The 19,294-nt window shown below is 42.4% G+C and overlaps 1 protein-coding gene across 1 annotated transcript in view; it reads right to left on the bottom strand.

The window, feature by feature from the left end:
* The window catches only part of NLRC3 (NLR family CARD domain containing 3), a 38,443-nt gene that overhangs the window by 3,321 nt on the left and 15,828 nt on the right, over positions 1 to 19,294 (bottom strand). The window contains exons 5-14 of the mRNA XM_060786250.2: positions 15,802 to 15,885; positions 14,916 to 14,999; positions 14,547 to 14,630; positions 11,752 to 11,835; positions 9,157 to 9,240; positions 7,684 to 7,767; positions 6,703 to 6,786; positions 5,091 to 5,174; positions 1,523 to 1,606; positions 99 to 182 (exon numbers count right to left, since the gene is read on the bottom strand). Of these exons, the coding sequence (XP_060642233.2) occupies positions 99 to 182; positions 1,523 to 1,606; positions 5,091 to 5,174; positions 6,703 to 6,786; positions 7,684 to 7,767; positions 9,157 to 9,240; positions 11,752 to 11,835; positions 14,547 to 14,630; positions 14,916 to 14,999; positions 15,802 to 15,885 (840 nt within the window). The remainder of the gene's footprint in view (positions 1 to 98; positions 183 to 1,522; positions 1,607 to 5,090; positions 5,175 to 6,702; positions 6,787 to 7,683; positions 7,768 to 9,156; positions 9,241 to 11,751; positions 11,836 to 14,546; positions 14,631 to 14,915; positions 15,000 to 15,801; positions 15,886 to 19,294) is intronic.

The raw sequence follows: 19,294 nt of genomic DNA, 5'->3' as shown, positions 1-19,294 counted from the left end.
AAGTGTATTATTATTATATCACTTGGGATGTACAAATTTAACCAATTTCCTTCCGACTTACAAAACTTATGAAAATTTTTCACATGTCTAATACTTACTCTAGCACAGCAAGGCTCTTGTTAACACCCAAGGCTTCTCCCAGAGCAATGGCCCCACGCTCTCCAATGAGTGTTGCTTGAAGGCTGCAACCAAGGAGGACACATTGAGGACAATTCCTGGTCTGTCTCGCCAAGGGCCACCAAGTAGTTCTGTGGGGCCAGTCCTCCCATGAGACAAGGGCAGGACACAGATTTTTCCATCGGTTCCAGGTGAGAGTTCAATCCAACATGGATACTTCATATCATTGTACAGGGTTAGTCAAAATGAATAGGCCAATAAGAAAATTAATTGTACCCGAATGTATGTTTACTGTAACCAAACCACAGCTACGTAGCGACAGATAAACTATCAAAGTTTTTTTTGAGCAACACACATGTACGTTAATGTAGTTTGGTTACAATAAACATACATTCGTCTAAAATTAATTTTCTTATTGGCCTATTCATTTTGACTAACCCTGTATTAAACATCCCTGGGGTGTCGTGACTAAGCAACACATTGATTTATTGTCGAAGGCTTTCATGGCCGGAATCACTGGGTTGTTGTAGTTTTTTGGGCTCACAACCTCTGAGGGTTCCTGCCATAGCTGCAGGCGAAACGTCAGGAGAGAATGCTTCTAGAACATGGCCATACAGCCCAAAAAACCTACAACAAACCAACACAGTGATTGTCAACACATAATGGTAATCCTGCCTCAGATGCCCAAATAAACTCAATTGGCCCTGAGTATTATGTCTCTAGCTATGTGTTGGTCCTTTTGAGATACCCACATTAATTTCAACAATTATAACATAATTATGGTTACAGGGATTTTCTGCCCATTTAACAACAGGACAGAGACAAAGTCTTTTCCTCCTATCTAACTTTTTTTAAAAGATAGCCCTGCTCTTTCATCCAGTTCCATCATATACATCCCACAGATGGGCCGAGCGGAGATGTGAAACCATGGAAATGATGGTGGTGTCTGCATTTCAAAACCAATTTCCTTATTCTCACTTCTCCCAAGTGGCCAGCTACTGGTCAAAGGACATTTAACATAACACCAAGTTTTTTAAACTTTGTGTTTTTTAAATCCAGTACAACTGTACCCTTGGTTGGCTTCTGATACAATAAAAAATATTCTTTCTCCCTTGGATATAGAGTTGGAACCAACCAACACAAGTATCATCCTCGTATCAAATAAAAGAATGGTTTCTTAGCCTTTTGGGTCCTAATTTATTATATCCCAGTTGGCAAATCATTTTAAATTGCCTTGCACTGCTTGAACTAGCTTTACACCACCTTGCTTTAATGTGGTAAGTTGTTTAATTTGCTTTTATGATTATTCTTTAAAATTGTTTTGCGCTGTTTACTTAGCTTGAGACATAAATAGTTTCATAAACAACCGATGAAATCTTTCCCATTCATAAATATAGGAACGTACTAGAGAGCAGTGAGTGTTGAGTTCACCCGAAGAGCTGAGGCCAAGGCAACCATTCCTTCATCCCCGATGGCATTCTCCTGTAAACTGGAAGAAAACATCTATTAGGAGCCATCCATCCCCTTGCCTCCTCCGGAACACACAGTCCAGGACAAGGGAGCCATAGGCAAACTGCATGTTCCTTGAATAAGAGGAAGAAGTCCACCCTTCTTTACCTTGGGTGGGTCCCTTTGGGTAGACAGGGCAGAATATAGATGATGATAATAATAATAATAATAATAATAATTATTATTATTATTATTATTATTATTATTTGAAACACAACAAGAAGAGTCCACAGCAGACACACTTCCGGCTGTTGTATTGGATCACATGTCGGACACTTCCCAAGTGTCTAGGATTGTGTGATGTATCGCCGAATATCAAATCAAATCATTTATTTCGGTCATAGACCAGCACAGGAAATAGAAGTCACGTTTTCATACAAACTTGGTATGTTTGGTACATTAAAAATATAAATGTAAGTACTGAAGCACAATATGGGTGAGGGAGCGGAAGGGGAAACGGTAAAAACAAACAATGCACAGATCCATCACCAAATTGTAGATTCAGGGAAGAAGATACCTGGACACACAGTTAACTTTTGGGACTAGTCATCCCCTGACGGATTTTGTATGCTGCTGCACAGAACTTTGCAACATTGTAAGTTGTAGCTGCAAGTAGCAAGGAGGTATAAAGTTGTCCTGAATGGCCTGGGTGCTTGTATATCAGAGGTAAAATAAGCCTGGCACGGATATCCCTGTAGAACGGGCACTGAAGGAGTACATGTTCTATTGTTTCTACATGACCCGAATCACAGGGGCAGAGTCTCTCTGGGAAAGGGATCTTCTGGTAGCGGCCTTTGAATACAGGTGATGGGAGAGCGTGGCATCGAGCCAGGGTGAAAGCCCTTCAATGAGTAGGAACCTCTAAGTTTGTTAAATATGCTATAGGGGAGGCAAGATATTGGCTGTCTTCATTGATAAGGAAGGTTGGAACCAAGGCCAGATCTAGTTGGCGCTCTGTGTCTGTGATATGTTGTTTAATAAGTGCTTTGGCTTGATTGTAATCCATAGCAAATAGTAGACTGTAATCCATAGTGAATAGTAGTGGGCCAGCTTAGTCTAGCGGTTCCTTCGCATTTTAAGCAAGTATTGCCGAGTAATGCGTGCAGATCCCAGTAAGGTGGCCTTCTGCAGATGGCAGATGGTAATTTTGTCAGCGCTAATTGTGTTTAAATGTAGGCCAAGGTCTTTAGGCACTGCACCCAGTGTGCTGATCACCACTGGGACCACCTTGACTGGCTTGTGCCAGAGTCTTTGCAGTTCGATCTTTAAATCCTCATATCGTGTCAGCTTTTCTAGTTGTTTCTCTTTAATCCTGCTGTCACCTGGGATTGCAACATCGACAATCCATACTTTGTTTTAACATGCTTCAGAACTCTGTCTGTCTGAATCTGGAAGTCCCATAGTAGCTTGACGTGTACATTCTTTGTAACTTTTTCAGGCTTGTGATCCCACCAGTTCTTTGTCACAGGCAGATGGTATTTGTGGCACAAGTTCCAATGAATCATCTGAGCAATGGTGTTATGTCTCTGCTTGTAGTCTGTCTGCGCAATCTTCTTGTAGCAGCTGAGGATGTGATCTATTATTATTATTATTATTATTATTATTATTACTACTACTACTACTACTACTACTATAACAGGCAGTGGGTTTCCACTTCACCAGTGCAGTCCCATTGGTGTTTTCAAGCAACTATCATTATGAACCTTCAAGTCAAAGTCCAGTTAACAATAACAAAAACAGCAATCAACCATTGATAATTTTGTCTTGCCTAATTCCCTTTTGTGACCATCCCGATGGCCTTAAAAAATGACAGCGAAATGAGTTCTAGATTTCCTCCTTTGCCACTAATGGAACAAATCTTAACAAAACCATTACGAAGCTTTGGAGATTCAGATTGCAAAATGAAATGGGACTCCTCAGAATCTTTACAAAACGAAGGAGCCATCCAAAGGACTAAACAAATTATTAATGGGATTTCAGCTGCTTCCTTAGTTATGGAATTCAGCATGTGGTGGAACTGAATTCCATAACTAAGGGAAATGTTTCACGAGGAAAACCTCCTCTTGGGCTCTCCCGAACCTGCTGCCACCATTCATTCAGCATCACTGGATGCCCCCAAGGGGCTCCACTAATGGGAGAGAAGGCGCTTCCTTGCCTTTGACATTCCGCTGACACAAATCCAATGGCAGCAGGATCTCTTTTTTCCTTGACCGCAAGTGCCTTTGATTTCACTCAGCAGGGTTCTTCACATAATCTCATCATGGAAGGGAAGGGAAGGCATTCATGTTGCTTCCGAGCTCAGAGAATGAGCTCCGTGGCTCTAATAAAACAACAACATTTGGCCTGTGATCCTAATTGCCTTTACCTGGGAGTGAACCCCACTGAGTATGGACTTTTATTGTCCCATTAGCACTGCTGGAGGAAGATTCAACTGTCAGCCAGTTTGGGATGGGGAAAGAAACCATTTTGTTCTTCATCTCAAGCAGACAAATAAATTTCACCTGGATGGCAGGCAAAGGTTGCATTTCTGCCAAGCACAATAAATTATTTTTACAGAGAACCGTCTTGTCGTGGATAGGCTATTGTAAAGAAAATGACAATAATTCAAAATAGACGAGCAATGCAAATGCATATTTGTTTCTCAAAAAGTCCCTTATCTTGAAAGGCCCAAAGAAATCCACAAACCATTAAACTCTTTCTGACACTCTTGTTTTTCTCAGAAACCAGAGCCATTACCCAGCAAGGAGTAACCACAAGCAGAAGGCATTTTGGATTTGAGGAGAATTAACTACATCAGTTTGAGCGGCAGGTAGAGATGGAGTTTTTAATGCTCCCTTATTCCTGAGCACAGAAAGCACCAGGGATAAAGCAAAATTGCAGCAGGATTCAAAATACCATTGGTTGGAGCTTATTACACAACACTGTGTCTGCTTCATAAAGTGGACCATCTTTTTTCATTAATGGGAGAAAGCCCATCAATGAATACCATATCTCTGTTATTCCCCCAGTGTTTCTCATGTAATCATTTCCTTCCACTGCAATCCTATTATTGCAAAGTGAACGAAGGTCTTACAAGAGCACTGAAATTGAGCAACTGCATAATTGAGTCACCTACGGGCTGAGAAACTGTGGTATACAAATAAAGTAAATAAATAAATAATTGGGACAAAATAGCAAAAGCACAGACCCATGCACTGCGTAGAATGAACATGGGTTTGTGCAGAAGGCAAATCATGAACATTCACATAACCAAAGTATCGGCAGAGTGCAATCGCAGCGAGGTGTGGAAAGAATTATTTGGTATCTTTCCATTTGCTTAAATGAACTGATAAGTCAAATGACCACAGGCTGGTGTAATAAAGTCGCTTGGGACAGAGATTGAACCATTTAACAAAAAGGTTTTCAAAGCTAGATATTTCCTTTTCATTTCTTGTAAAAAATGCTGGAAAGAAACTGGGACTTACTCCAAGACTTCAAGGCTGTGGTTGAATTGTAGTGCTTGGCTCAGAGCCTTCACTGCATTGGACTGAATGAAGTTCCATTGTAAACTAGGAGAGAGAGAAAGAGAGAGAGCACCACATTATCTCCCAGTACAGATGTGGAACACAACACCGCTCCTCACTGGCAGCTGGTTCCCCTGAAGCTTATGTGGTTGCTACTGACAAAAGCATCCATATTTTCATCTACCTCTACTTTGTGATTACTCTTTCATTCAAGTTCTTACTTCGACTTGTACCCACTTATCAAAAACTGAAACATTTCTACAAGAAAGTTGCCGTTGTCTTTTATCAGGAAGGGTTTTAAATATCTTTCTCTTGGGAAATGTTAAAAGGGCAGTTCAGCATGTAGTGCACAATGTCCTCCATCTGACACTAGCTGCAGTCTATTTTCCAATGGCACATGATGGTAACGCACATCTAACACTGCGATGGGCATTGCTTGGAATCACAGTTCAGTGAAGGCAATTCTTAAGGAGGATGGCTTCAGTTTAGTCAGATATCTGGCTCTAAAATGTTCAAATTGCAAAGGGGGACCATGGGGAGAATTTCGTGTTTCTGACTGATTGCAAAGCCCTTCTTGAATCAGTCCAAAATAGCCAGTCTCTTAATTGCCTCTTATCCATGTCCAAGGCAGACTTCCACTTGGAGAGGTTGTAGCTGTGTAGGAGATTTTTTAAACTTATTTTCCAATGTTGATGGTTACTTATTTCCAAATAACACAATGCTGAAAGACGGTTACTTGATAAGGGTGGCAATTAGTTTAAAATCTTAATTGGGCACAATCTACTCTGTCTTGACTGATGACCATATAGATTCGGCATGCAGAAATGCTGCGGGAGTTCTAGTTGGGAGAGAAAGTTTACAGAGGAACTTGTTCTGTAATATTTCCAAGGTTTTATAAGTGTTATTATCTAGGCCCCACATTTTGGTACCATATAACATCTGTGTCAATGACTACTGAAGATTTTTAGAGTAGGTTCAACTAGCTGACTGCTATCAGTGCTTGCTGGATAGGATGAGTGTTGGGAGTCGGGTGGGCAAGGCTCCTCCTGCCCAAGGAGTGGGACCATTCCTGTTTCTTGCAAAAGTAATACAAAGTGTTCCCTAACAATGATATTGCGAGGAGACCCTGGAAGTTGTCCAAAAAACTGGGTTGTTGTAGGTTTTTTGGGGTGTATGGCCATGTTCTAGGATGCCTGCTATAGATGCAGGTGAAACATCAGGAAAGAATGCTTCTAGAACATGGCCATACAGCCCGAAAAACCTACAACAACCCATTGATTCCAGCCATAAAAGCCTTCAACAATACATTGTCCAGAAAACTATTTTTCCCCAAGTTCTTAGATCATGAAAAGAGGAAAATGGGTAGCGAAGTAGATGTAAGTGACTAATTTCCAGTAGTTTTCTAGCTCTCTCGTTTCTGCATAGCAAAGTTAGTATCGCCAACTGCAAAACTGTCCTGTTCTTGAGTGGGAATCCCTAAAAGAATGTGTCACCTTACACAGTGCAGGTCTCGCACCCCCCTTCTTTAACAACACACACTTTAACAATGCAAATATAATCCACTGAAACTTACTGGAGGGAAGTAAGCATCTGGTTCACTTTCAGTGCCAAAGCAATGGCTTGGATGCCTTCGTCGTGCAGTAAGTTGGCAGCCAAGCTAGAAGCAAAGCCAAAGGCAGGGAAATAATGTTACAATGTGTGCATCTCAAGCTAAACAATTCCAAATCTTCCCACTCTTCCACCAAAAGGTCTGTTTAATCAACAGATAAGAAAATGTGTGAAGACATTGAAGAATCTTCTTTTGTGTGAGTCAGGAGGGACTTGAGAAACTGTAAGACACTTCTGGTGTGAGAGAATTGGCCATCTGCAAGTACATTACCCAGGGGATACCCAGATGTTTGATGTTTTACCATCCTTGTAGGAGGCTTCTCTCATGTCCCCTCATGGGGAGCTGGAGCTGACAGAGGGAGCTCAACCTGCTCTCCCCGGATTCGAACCACTGACCTATCTGTCAGCAGTCCTGCCAGCACAAGGGTTTAACCCATTGCGGCACTGGGGGCTTCATCGAAGAAGCATCTCATTCAGCTTTTAAGTCATTTCCCTCTAAGCCTCAATTCTTTTGTTTTCAAAGCAATGCGCCTCAAAATAATTAGTCTGCAAATGCCCAGATTTTCCACATGAAAAGCATTTAGCTTTCCAGAAAGCCTTCCTATGGTAAAATGAGGCATTAGGTCCCAAATGAATCTGTTGCAGGAGGACGACAGATTCAGCAAGTCCGCCTGTCATTGAGGAGGATGCAAGAAATGACCGAACGAAAAAAGGTGGAGAAACATCATTGCACATCCCAGAAGGGTTGGGATCAATGGAAGAATTTTTCAGCTTATAAACAATTAAACATACGTGAAGTGTTTCCTAATAATGGACCTGCTTCTGCATCTGGGTGCACAGCAGGTATTTAACCTGCCAGGTGCATCCAATGCTACTATTTTTAAAGGAAGCTCTAAAGCACCAAAGGTTAAAGAGCCTCTTTTCTTTCAAAGAGCAAATGACTTACTCCAGATTTCTCAGGCAACGGTTGGCTCGAAGGGCAATGCCAATCTCCCGGGCTCCTTCTGAGCTGATGGAGTTCTCCCGCAGGCTAAAAACACAAAGGAGAATTATTTTGTGGCAAATCCCTTGCTGGCCCAAGTGGAAGGAAAACTGGAAAGTAGCAGGAGACGTAATCATTTTGTATAATGCCAACAGCTATTTTTGCAACTGAGTTGAGCAAGTGGGAAGACGAGGACAGCCAAGACTGACTGTGGATGCTGGGAGTGATAGTCCAGCACCAGAGCAGCAGGGAAGATTGGCCTCAGAGTGTCCACATTGGAACAAAGATTGAAGTTCCCATTTAGGGTTAAATCTTACTGGACATGGCTTCTCACTATCCAGGGCTTGCCAAAACAAAAAGTACCACAAGGGCACCCTCATGATGGCTGTTATCAGGATGCACAGCGGCTTCCAATGAGTGTGTTTTTCGATTTAAACTGGCTTTGCCCCATTTTTAGCAAAGTTGGTGGAAACTCTAGGATTTGCTGGGAACCTGGAAGTATCGTGGGGCTTTGGGGCAGACTGGGCAGTGGTGGGATCAGGCCCATTCGGACCAAACTGGATGCCGTTGCTATGCATCTTTCCCTGTGTTCATCAACAGAGGGAATGGGAACAAATAGCACCCATGTTTCCTTTGCTTCAGAGCAAAACGTGCAAAATCCGAGGCAGATTTAAATTGGTTTAAATTGCCCTTTGTCAATAAGACTTCAGACACCCTCTGCTATATCCCAGGTTTGCTGCAAAGATAAAACAAGCAAAAGAACACCACCCCTTGGATCTTCCAATGTGTAAGGGATTCACATATATGCATTCGTATTTTAAAGGACTTGAAAAAGATACATAAATGTGAAAAGAAATACCAGTGAACAGGGGGCTCCAAGACACTGAAATGGTGAATCTTTGCAAAACCCAAGAGCTGCTATCAGAGAAGGGATATTTTTATCTCAAAAATAATGAGAAGAGACCCACAAGCAGAACCCCGTGACAATTCAGCACAGCGTTCAACCAGTCGTGTGCTACAATTCACCTTGTGAGGTTCAAAGAAAAATAAAATTGCTAAGCTGTATACTTGCAGATAGCAGCGGTGTTCCACTCCCTTTTCAGAGAAATTCAGCCTCTTGTTTACTTTACCTGGAAATGCTAAGAAGGACTCTGAATGTTTCGTAAGCTCTGCTTTCTTTTCTTTTTTCTTTTTTGGCAACACTAAATAACACACTCTTTATGCCAGGTAATTCATGGATGAAAAGTTACTTTTTTATATACCTCATTCCCCAGAATGCCTCGCCTGGTTGGGTCACACTGGGAACTATTGTCCAGAAAGTTTCAAAATTAGAAAGTTGAAAAGAAGCAATGCAACCACAGTGTTCCTTCCCCAGGAATCACTGCCAAACAACCAAGAAGAAAACATAAACAGCAAATGTTAAGGTCAGAAACTTACCTGAGTCTGGTGAGACCTTGGTTGGCGCAAAGGGCTCGTGTGAGAGCAGTTGCTCCTGCGTCGCTGATGGAATTGCTCTGCAGACTGGAATGACAGAGAAAAAACAGGGCAAATGGCATGCCATCAGGTGCCTTTGAGTCATTTCTGGCTTATGGTGTCCCTAAGGCAAACTTATCATGGGTTATCCGAGGCTGGAATCATCCAGTAGGTTCCCATGGCCAAGCAGGGATTCAGACCCTGGTCTCCAAGGTCATAGTCTGACACTCAAACTACTTGCTTGTTTATAAAGCTATTGGCCTTCCAACTCTATTGTATGCCTTCAAATACCTTCTGCTATAAGCAGCTGAGGGGGAAAAGGAATTGTGGGAGTTGAAGTCCAAAACACATGGAGGGCCAAAGTTTGCCCATGTCTGGTCTACAGACATCACTCTTGACTTTCAGAAAAATTCCACCAGTTTTGTCTTCAAAAATTCCTGGCAATCTCTTGGAGAAGAAGACGGGAACAAACATTGGCATTCTGGAAGAAGAAGCAAAGACAACCAGCATCGAAGCCATGATCCCACACCATCCACTTTTCTGGATAGAATGGCACATTGCCCAAAGGCCCCATCAGCATCTCCCAAAGCAGTTACTGTTCTCTCAGCTCAAGAACAAAAAATGGAATGTCGGTGGACAGCAAAAGAGATTGAAAGATGGGCTTGAAGCTAACCTTTAAATGTGTGGAATAAACACCAAGAGAAAACTGGGAAGCCCTGGCTCCCGAGCATCTAACTGGAGGTCAGCTGTGACCAACAATGCTGTGGAATTCAAAGAGGTGCAAATGGAGGGCAGAAGGGAGAAATGTGTCAAAACGAAGAAAGTGCATCAAGCCAACCCTTGTTGGGATCGCCTTCTTCCATGGAAAGATCATATAGATCCAGAAGAAGGGCGGCATATAAATGTCATGGATGGACCCACCGCCAAGACTCTACCCTTAGAAAATAATCACTTGGCCACAAAAGGTCGCTTATAGATGCCATGCTGGTTCTTACAAATGGCATTTCCACCACTTTACATGGCACGTGTTTCATCGGAATGGGCTCAAGATGGTAAAAGTTATAAATGGGGAGAACACACAACTAGTGCAGACTACTTTTACACTTTGAGCTCAGTTTGCAGCAACTGAAAAAAAGCAGAAGGTAAAGGAGGAAAAGGGGAAGAAACTGGGATGTTTCAAAGGGCAACAGCAGAGGATTAACTGGGACTCTCCCTACACAATTGGGACAACCAGAAGGTATGCAATGGAGCAAGGAATGCATGAGTAGCAAATTGGGTGTCCTTCCCCTACACCTTCCAAACTTGGCTTCTATCAAGCCAAACCACTTCATCCTCAGGATGGTGACAACAAAACTGCAAAACTGGGAGGGAATAATACTAATACTAATAATATGATATTATAATTATATATTTATATTACATGTAATATTACTAATAATATTACAATATAATGGTATAGTACAATATAGTAATATATGATACTGATACTGTTCTATGCTAATAATATAATATATTGTATGTATATATATATCTTATAAGCCACTCTGAGTCCCCTTTGGGGTGAGAAGGGCGGCATATAAATGTCGTAAATAAATAAACCTCTGAAAAGCAGGAATGTTGGCAAAGATCACGGAGGTCGGGCCTGAAAACAGTCTTCGAAGCTGCTTTGCAAAACCAATGGGGAAATGCAGTTTGCCCAAAGGCTGCTACAGTTGTCCATGGCTCCCCGGGCTTTGTCGGCTTTGCTCTTCTAACAAAGAAAAGGCATCCCAACATGGAGGAGAAGCAATCAAGTTGAGAGCCTCCTTGAGAGAAGACTTCTTTCGCAAGTTGCCTGGGTAGCAATCCAGCTAAGGATTTCTTTAAAGTGAAAACATGAGTATTTTTGTAGAAAATGTGCTGCTTCCTGTGCCAAAATATCCTTTCCTACGCCCACAAATACCTTCAGGAAAGAAGTTGATTTTCTTGAAGGATGTTCTGAACAACAAACAATGGTTGGGAACTGTCAGTATCCTTTGACAGTCGGAACAAAACAAAGAGATGATTGGTTCTTACTGAAAGCACCCTCTGAAGAGAGAATTGAGCTAAATAGCCCACTAGGGACTGGCTTGATGCAAGGCAGCAGCCACTCAGTCCTAACAAATGGACACTGTGTTCCATCCTCTCTTGATATTTCACCCATAAACAACAGCAGCATCCAGATTTATCGAGATGACATGATAATGAGGAAGCGCACACAAGCTGAAATGTGCTTTTGCCTACACCTACTGAGAAGGGTAAGGTTCAACACAGCCAACCCTTTCTTCCCTGCTTGGCTGAGTAAAATGAGAGTAAACTACTTTGAACCTTTGTTTGTAGCAACTGAGATAAGCTGGGAGGAGGAGAAAGAAACTGGGACAATGTGAAAACAGTTGGGATGATAGAAGCAGAGCAGAAGCTGTTCTGCCAGAATGCCTTGGCGCTATGGATCTCTCCAAAAGCTTTTTTTTTTTTTTGGGGGGGGGGGGATGACGTATTGAAGGGAGCAATAAAATGGAGAGAAACAAAAGTGTGGCTTACTCCAGGGTTAAAAGGCTGCAGTTGACCTTCAGCCCTTCTCCCAGGGCCATGGCACCGACGTCTCCAACGCAGTTACTGGACAATCTAAGATAATAGCAACAAAGAGCAACTCAATGCACACCAGCAATGCTTCTTTTGCTGCTAAAATTATTTCTACTGCATCACACTTGTTTCCATTGCATGATGATGGAAATTGTAGAATACATACAAATCCCTTCTACTGCTACTTATATTAAATGTGTCGAGTTTTGGCAAGCTTCTGTTTTTGGACATATTAGCTGCAAAGTACTGTATAAAGGTAAAGGTTGTCCCCTGACATTAAGTCCAGTCATGTCTGACTCTGGGGATTGGTGCTCATCTCCATTTCTAAGCCGAAGAGCCGGTGTTGTCCATAGACACTTCCAAGGTCATGTGGCCGGCATGACTGCATGGAGCGCCGTTACCTTCCTGCCGGAGCGGTACCTATTGATCTACTCGCATTTGCATGTTTTCGAACTGCTAGGTTGACAAAGTATATTATCATCATAATCATCATCATCACATTCATTAAATACTACTGAACCACTCACGTAAGAGACAACCATCTGCTGTGTTCATCCTATGACATAGGCTTCAAGCGTAGTGTAGAGATATCTTGGTATTCAAAAAGTGTCACAAAGGGTTATCTGTTCAGACGCCTTCTAAGCTGTTTGACAAGTGACTTTTTTTGCAAATTATCTGGCTAGAGATGGGCAAAATGGCCAATTCTGTCATGTGGTGGTATTTGTCATTCTCCGCTTTAAAATGATACAATTACGCAATTTGTGGGAGGAGCCAAAATGCCCCTTTGAGAAAAAGCTCTACCATTACACCTTTTTGCTCACAGAAGAGGGAATATTGGCACTATGTTGTGTTCCCTTTCTGTCTCATGCACTTTCTGGAGACTTCCATCTTTCCTTCCTTCTCTGTGTTGCATATACCATGTGTTACCACCACCACCACCACCACCACCACCACCACCCCTCTCCTCTACTCCTCCCTCCCTCCCTTCCTTCCATCCATGTGTTATGTCTGCCATGTGTTACCTCCTCCTCTCCTTCCTTCCTTCCTTCCTTCCTTCCTTCCTTCCTTCCTTCCTTAAGTGTATTGTGTGTGCTATGTGTTACCTTCTCTACCTCCTCCTCCTCCTCCACCCCTCCCTCCCTTCCTTCCATGTGTTGCATGTGCCATGTGTTACCTTCTCCACCTCCTCCTCCTCTGCCCCTTCCTTCCTTCCTTCCTTCCTCCCTCCCTCCCTCCCTCCCTCCCTCCCTCCCATGTGTGACGTCGAGCATGCCCCCCCCTAACAAGGGATGGTGACTTATAGTTCTGCAAAGGACAAAGGTACCAGACTGCACAATAGGGGTTAAGTCTTGGTCAAATTGCCAAGGCCTTAACAACAATGAGGACCCCATGAAACTTCGGGAATAGCTAGACCTTGGGGTCTCTGCCTCTCTCGGGAGCTGTAGTTCTCCAAGGACGGGGAGCAAAGCTTGTTTCCAGAGACACCAGGTCCATTTGGGCCACTCAAGAACTCCTGCCAGGACCTTTGTACAACACCCTTGTGTTTTAGCCATCCCCTATGGACACTCCCCCCACATGGACAAACCTTATGAAATCTTGCCTTTTATGAACTTTAGATGTATGAAAAGTGTTTGTGTGTGGCAGAAGCCTTTCCCCTTTTCTTCTGACCTTTGTTTCCCCTATATACATGAAGAAACTCCACCAAAGGGACTACAAAGCCCCAAACATTCCAGGAATTTTTTATCCACAACTTCCTTTTGCATGCCCTCGGAGGAATTGCCCCTTTGGCAAAAATCTTAATCATATTTCCTCCTGAAGGACAAAAGGTCTTCGAAAAACCTTTTGCCTTCGCTCTGATTAACTCAGCTATCTCCACCAAGAAACATTCACCCCAGTCTACACATGTTGATCCATTCCACTCAAAGCACACTAGATCAGGCTGGCTTGAGATTTCCCCTTTGTCTCACCGGCCACATGGCATTATTTTTTTCACATTCATTCATAGATTCCTTTGTGTCCTTTCATCCCGCCTCCCTCTTTTCTAATTTGCTATTGCCGCTAGATGGCAGAAGCCTCCCCATTGGACCCTGCGGACCGCTGGAGCTTCCTGATTGGTCCGGAGGCACCGGGGGCAGGAGGGCCACCTCCCAGCTGTTTGCCCATTGTCCAATCGCAGTGGAGGGCGGCAGGGAGGCTGGGGCAGGAAGTTTGAACTCTGCAACTTTGAAAACTCTATATAAATGGCTGTATCAAATGTATTTCTTTATGCATGCATGTGAATGATCACTGCAAATGCATCCGCTTCAGCTGAATCGCACAATAAACATCGGTGCCACTTCTTCGCCTTGGCAAGGGTCTCATTTCAATTATTAATATCAATAAAATTGCTGGAATCAGGCTTCTCTGACGGCTCGCCAAGGTCATGGGCCCTCTTTGGTGCGGTCCTAGGTCTTTCTCTTACTGGGGAGACCCTCCTAAAGTCCATATCGACTTCATGTGTTGTGTCTGCCATGTGTTACCTCCTCCTCTCCTTCCTTCCTTCCTTAAGTGTATTGTGTGTGCTATGTGTTACCTTCTCCACCTCCTCCCTCCCTCCCTCCCTCCTCTCCCCTCCCCTCCCTCCCTCCCTCCCTCCCTCCTTCCTTCCTTCCTTCCTTCCTTCCTTCCGTGTGTTATGTGTGCCATGTGTTACCTCCTCCTCTCCTCCCTTTTGTTTGGACCCATGGTTCTATTGAGTCCCACTCAGCACTTACATTAGTTCTTTTAGAGTCCAGTTTTTCTTGAGGGCTTCTGCTATTTTCTTAGAGCCTTGGGGTCCAATTGAGTTCTTCTGAAGTCTGAAAAGGAAAGAAGGAGATCATGAATAGGCATGGAGGAGGAGAAGGAGACCTGTATCGGTCTCTATATTAGGTATGGGCCGGTAGGCTGTTAAGAATTGTGGGAGTTGGAGTCCAAAACACCTGGAGGGTGGGCCGAAGTTGGCCCATGCCTGCTCTGTATCAACTTTAGCAAACTAATTCTGCAGATCAAGGGTAGGAAACCAATTTAGAAAGACATATAAGGGGTTGAATCCAAAATCATAAGGGGGGATAGGAAACTGATGGAGTAGAGAAGACACGTACTGCAGCGTCATCAGCGTATGGTTGCTGACCAGTGCCTCCGCCAGACATTTGGTCCCGTCCTCCTTCATTGTGTTGTTCTGGAGGCTGCAAGAAGAAGAAGAAGAAAGACTAGAGAAAGAAAAGAAGTAGAAAAATCACTTCAAAGTTTTTCCCAACCCTGTGATAGATTGCTGTGAAGTGAATCGGATATTACCTCTGCTGAGAGCTGTGCCAAATTTGCATTCATCTCCATATTCACTTCTCACCTTCAGCAGTGCAGAATGACCCAATTTCCACATTATGCTAAATCGCCCTTCCTGAATCGAACACTTTTCCAGACGTGTTGCATTACAGTTCCCATCATCCCCAGCCAGTATGACCAAGACTTTTGATGGATTTTAACTGGGAATTATTTTCAATGCTGCTTGTGTTTAATTCTATTTTAACATTTGCATTTTTGTATATTTTAAATTGTATATTAATGCTTTTACGTCAACCCTCTTCGAGTCTCCTGCAGAAGAGAGAAAGTGGGGTATAAATAAATATAATTATTATTATAATAATAACAATAAACACCCATAGCATGACATGGACAATGCTATGTCGAGCCTGAGCTGACTTTTTCATCTATTATATTTTATTCCTCCTGCTTCTCCTCTCCATTCCTCACGACTGGATGATCGAAGGTGCAGTTTATCAACGTCTGGAGAACTGAACAAAATTGCCAATCTCAGATTAAAGATTCAAGGCTCAATGTTTGATTGTCAAAACTAGAGTAAGCCTACAAAAGCTGTAGAAGTCCTGCAAGTCAACAGTGCTGCAAATTCCACTGATTTGATTACATGGTTCTCTCTTCTACAGGAAAAAACAATCACAGTTAGATCTAAGGAAATCAAGGCTCACTTACTTTAAGGAAAGCAAACACTGGTTGATTTTCAGTGCATCAGCGATTGCCTTGGCTCCTTTGGGTCCTATGGAGTTACTCCGAAGGCTGGATATACAGAAAGGAAGGAAGGGAAAAGGGCATGGTTAACCAGACACACAGAGACAGCATCACATAGCCTCCATTTGCCCAACATTCCAGGGACAGTCCCAATTAATCCTCCAATAGTGCTATATACTTAGAATGCAGTAAAGCCTTAAGATCAAAATATATGTATTTTGCACTCAGATTAATTCAGCAAAAGGAGATAGGAAGAGGGGGAAATCTGGTGTGTTTCCCTGTAAATCTAGGCAAAAGCAAACCGCTCAGCCTGTCCTAGCTCGTGTGCAGCCTCTCAAAACAGCCCAACAAAGAAAATCCTTGGTCTCTTGGGTTTTAGGCCTGTTCTTTGGGCTCTTTCAGATGCCCATTCAGAAAATTGCATTGGATAGACTGCATCGGCGCTCATTTCTTAGATATAGGGATCATGGATTTCTATGAGCGTGGAGATAGTGACTGTGGTGGGGATGAGAGACAGGGCCTTCTCAGTGGTGGCCCCTCAGCTATAGAACTCCCTCCACAACAAAATTAGATCAGTGTCCTCCCTCTTGGCCTTCAGAAAAAAAGCAAAAACATGGCTGTGGGGCCAAGCATTTGAGCAGTAAGCAATGCAAGGAACGAACAGGGATTATATGCAATTGATATTTGGAATGCCCTTGGACTATGATTTTTGGATTATGTGATTTAAATGTTTATATTAATATGTTTTAAACTCCATGTTTTAATGTCTAAATGTTGTTATGTTTTATGATTTAATTGATAGTTATATGTTATTGTTCTTTTAAGTTAGGTTTTGATACCTCACTACCTCTGAGGATGCTTGCCATAGATGCCGGCGAAACGTCAGGAGAGAATGCCTCTAGAACATGGCTATATAGCCCGAAAAAACCTACAACAACCCAGTGATTCCGGCCATGAAAGCCTTCGACAATACATAGGTTTTGATATGTTTGTGAGGCAATAAATTTTGCTGTGAATATGTTGGAAACCGCTTTGAGTCCCCCCTGGGGTGAGAAAAGCAGTATACAAATGAAGTAAATATATAATGATTGGTCTTAATCCATTTTCCATGTGGGCAGGGAGGGTTCAATTATTATTATTATTATTATTATTATTATTATTATTATTATACTGACACAAAAACATATTATGTCACAGCAAATGAGATACATATGCTGGATTTTGTATCACCAGATCACAAATCGAACACTTCCCAAGCGTCTAGGGCAGTGTGATATATTTTCGAATGATGCGTCCAGATCCAAGTAAGGTGGCCTTTTGCAGTTGACACATCGTGATTTTGTCAATGTTTATTGTTTCCAAATGCCGGCTGAGATCTTTTGGCACAGCATCCAGTGCGCCAATGACCACTGGGACCACCTGTACTGGTTTATGCCAGACCCTTTGCAGTTTGATTTGAGGTCTTGATAGCGGCTGAGTTTTTCCTGTTGTTTTTCCTCAATGCGGCTGTCACCTGGTATGGCGACATCAATAATCCAGACTTTTTTCTTTTCCACAATCGTGATGTCTGGTGTATTGTGTTCCAAAACTTTGTCAGTCTGGATTCGAAAGTCCCACAGTATTTTTTGCATGTTCATTTTCCATGACCTTTGCGGGTTTATGATCCCACTAATTCTTTACTGCTGGCAGCTGGTACTTGTGACATAAGTTCCAGTGAATCATCTGGGCCACAGAGTTGTGTCTTTGTTTGTAGTCCATCTGTGCAATTTTCTTGCAACAGCTGAGGATATGACCCTCTTCCTCCTCATTATTATTATTATTATTATTATTATTATTATTATTATTATTATTCTCCCATAAGGCCCTTATTGTCCATAATATGGCCCATAGGAAGTGAAACAACCACAGCAGACAACTTCCCATTTGTTGCTGCGGAATGAAATGTTTGTCTTAGCCAGTGCTAATAATAACCAATTCCTGAAAAAAATATATTCACATATTGCACTAAGGTATAGAGACAAAATGGACCGATGTTTAGATAAAACATAAATTAGAGTCAGCATAAATGGGTGATGGTTGCATATAAGGCCACTTTCCTGCAGTGGAATAATCAAACCTGTTTCACTATTGTTCTGCAAGAACATGTAAACGATAAACATCTGATTGACCAGACAGATGGGAATGGGGAAGAGACCTACAATTTTGTTGGAATGGATTCTGCGTCTGGCCCGCCAAAGAATAGTTTTGTGATTGGTATAATTCCTGTAACTTGCAGGTCTGCCTTTTCTTCCTTTTATTTCCAAAAAGGAAGATCAAACCCATTAAAGCCCAGAAGCAAACAACTCAATTTTCACTAACTACTCGCTCCCAATGGTGTGCTTTTGTATCACAAACAAGCTGCCTGAAAGGCACTCTTGTTCACCTCAAAAACCCAAGGAAAGGAGAGTTTCTTGCAAAACTTTCATCTGTTTCCTTAGGAACGAGACCTGCTAACACATCGCACACGGATTCTAAAGAAAGATTAATAACATCTATTCATTTTTTTTCGCATTTAGCTGATTGACTTCATTAAAAAGTAAGCCAAGATGGAGAGAAACCCACAAAGCTGTCTGCAAGGTACAAAGCCAAAAAGGCTCCCCATTGAAAAAGTACAATATTGTGGCCGTGCTCTTTGTGGATTGACAGAAAAGAGAGGCGAGGACCACCCAGCACTCCAGGATATTGCTGAACTACAACTCCCAGCAGCCTCATCCAGTATTGCAAATGGTGAGGAATATTGGGAGCTGCGGTTCAGGAATATTTGAACGTCCACATTCATTCCAGTTATTGGGTTCCCATAAATGTTACATCCTTTATTCGAAAATCCTTAAAACTGAAATTCTCCAAAATTGTCCACTTGAGTGGCTAAGATATTGGGTGTTTCGGTGTGTATAAACACTATTTTGTGCACAAAAGTATGAATAATATGGTGGAAATTACAACCTTCTTCAAGCCCCCTCTCGTAACTTGTTTATAATCCTATGGCTTACTTATTGTATGTATGTTCTCGTATGCAGCTTTTCTTTCCTTGCTCTATGTTTTTTCCTGAGAAATTGTGGGAGGGGCTGCAGACCACATGATCCGCTCTGAGACAAGCACAGTTCTTTTAGACTTTGAGACTGCTCAAATCGCAGACTTGCAAACACTTCCCTGCTGTTGATTATAAGAGAGATGTTCTGACCAAATGGCACAGAGACTATCTCAAACATATCTGTAACTGGACTGATAAGCTGTGTACCTGTGTATGCTGAACACCTGAAGGTCATGAGTAAACCAAATATGTTATTTTTTCCCCAAAGTCTATTTTGTCTCTTGAGTGCATAATATAAAACAAGTTGTTTATGGGATGTATTTTTAGGCACTGAAAAACACTTCTGAAGAACTGCTATTTTTATGTACTGGCATATTCTCTGTTCCT

This window comes from Anolis sagrei, chromosome X, assembly GCF_037176765.1.
Source record: "Anolis sagrei isolate rAnoSag1 chromosome X, rAnoSag1.mat, whole genome shotgun sequence".
NCBI classification, from domain to species: Eukaryota; Metazoa; Chordata; class Lepidosauria; order Squamata; family Dactyloidae; genus Anolis; species Anolis sagrei.
Note: the sequence above shows the minus strand (reverse complement) of the source record. Positions and strands in the feature narration are given on the sequence as shown.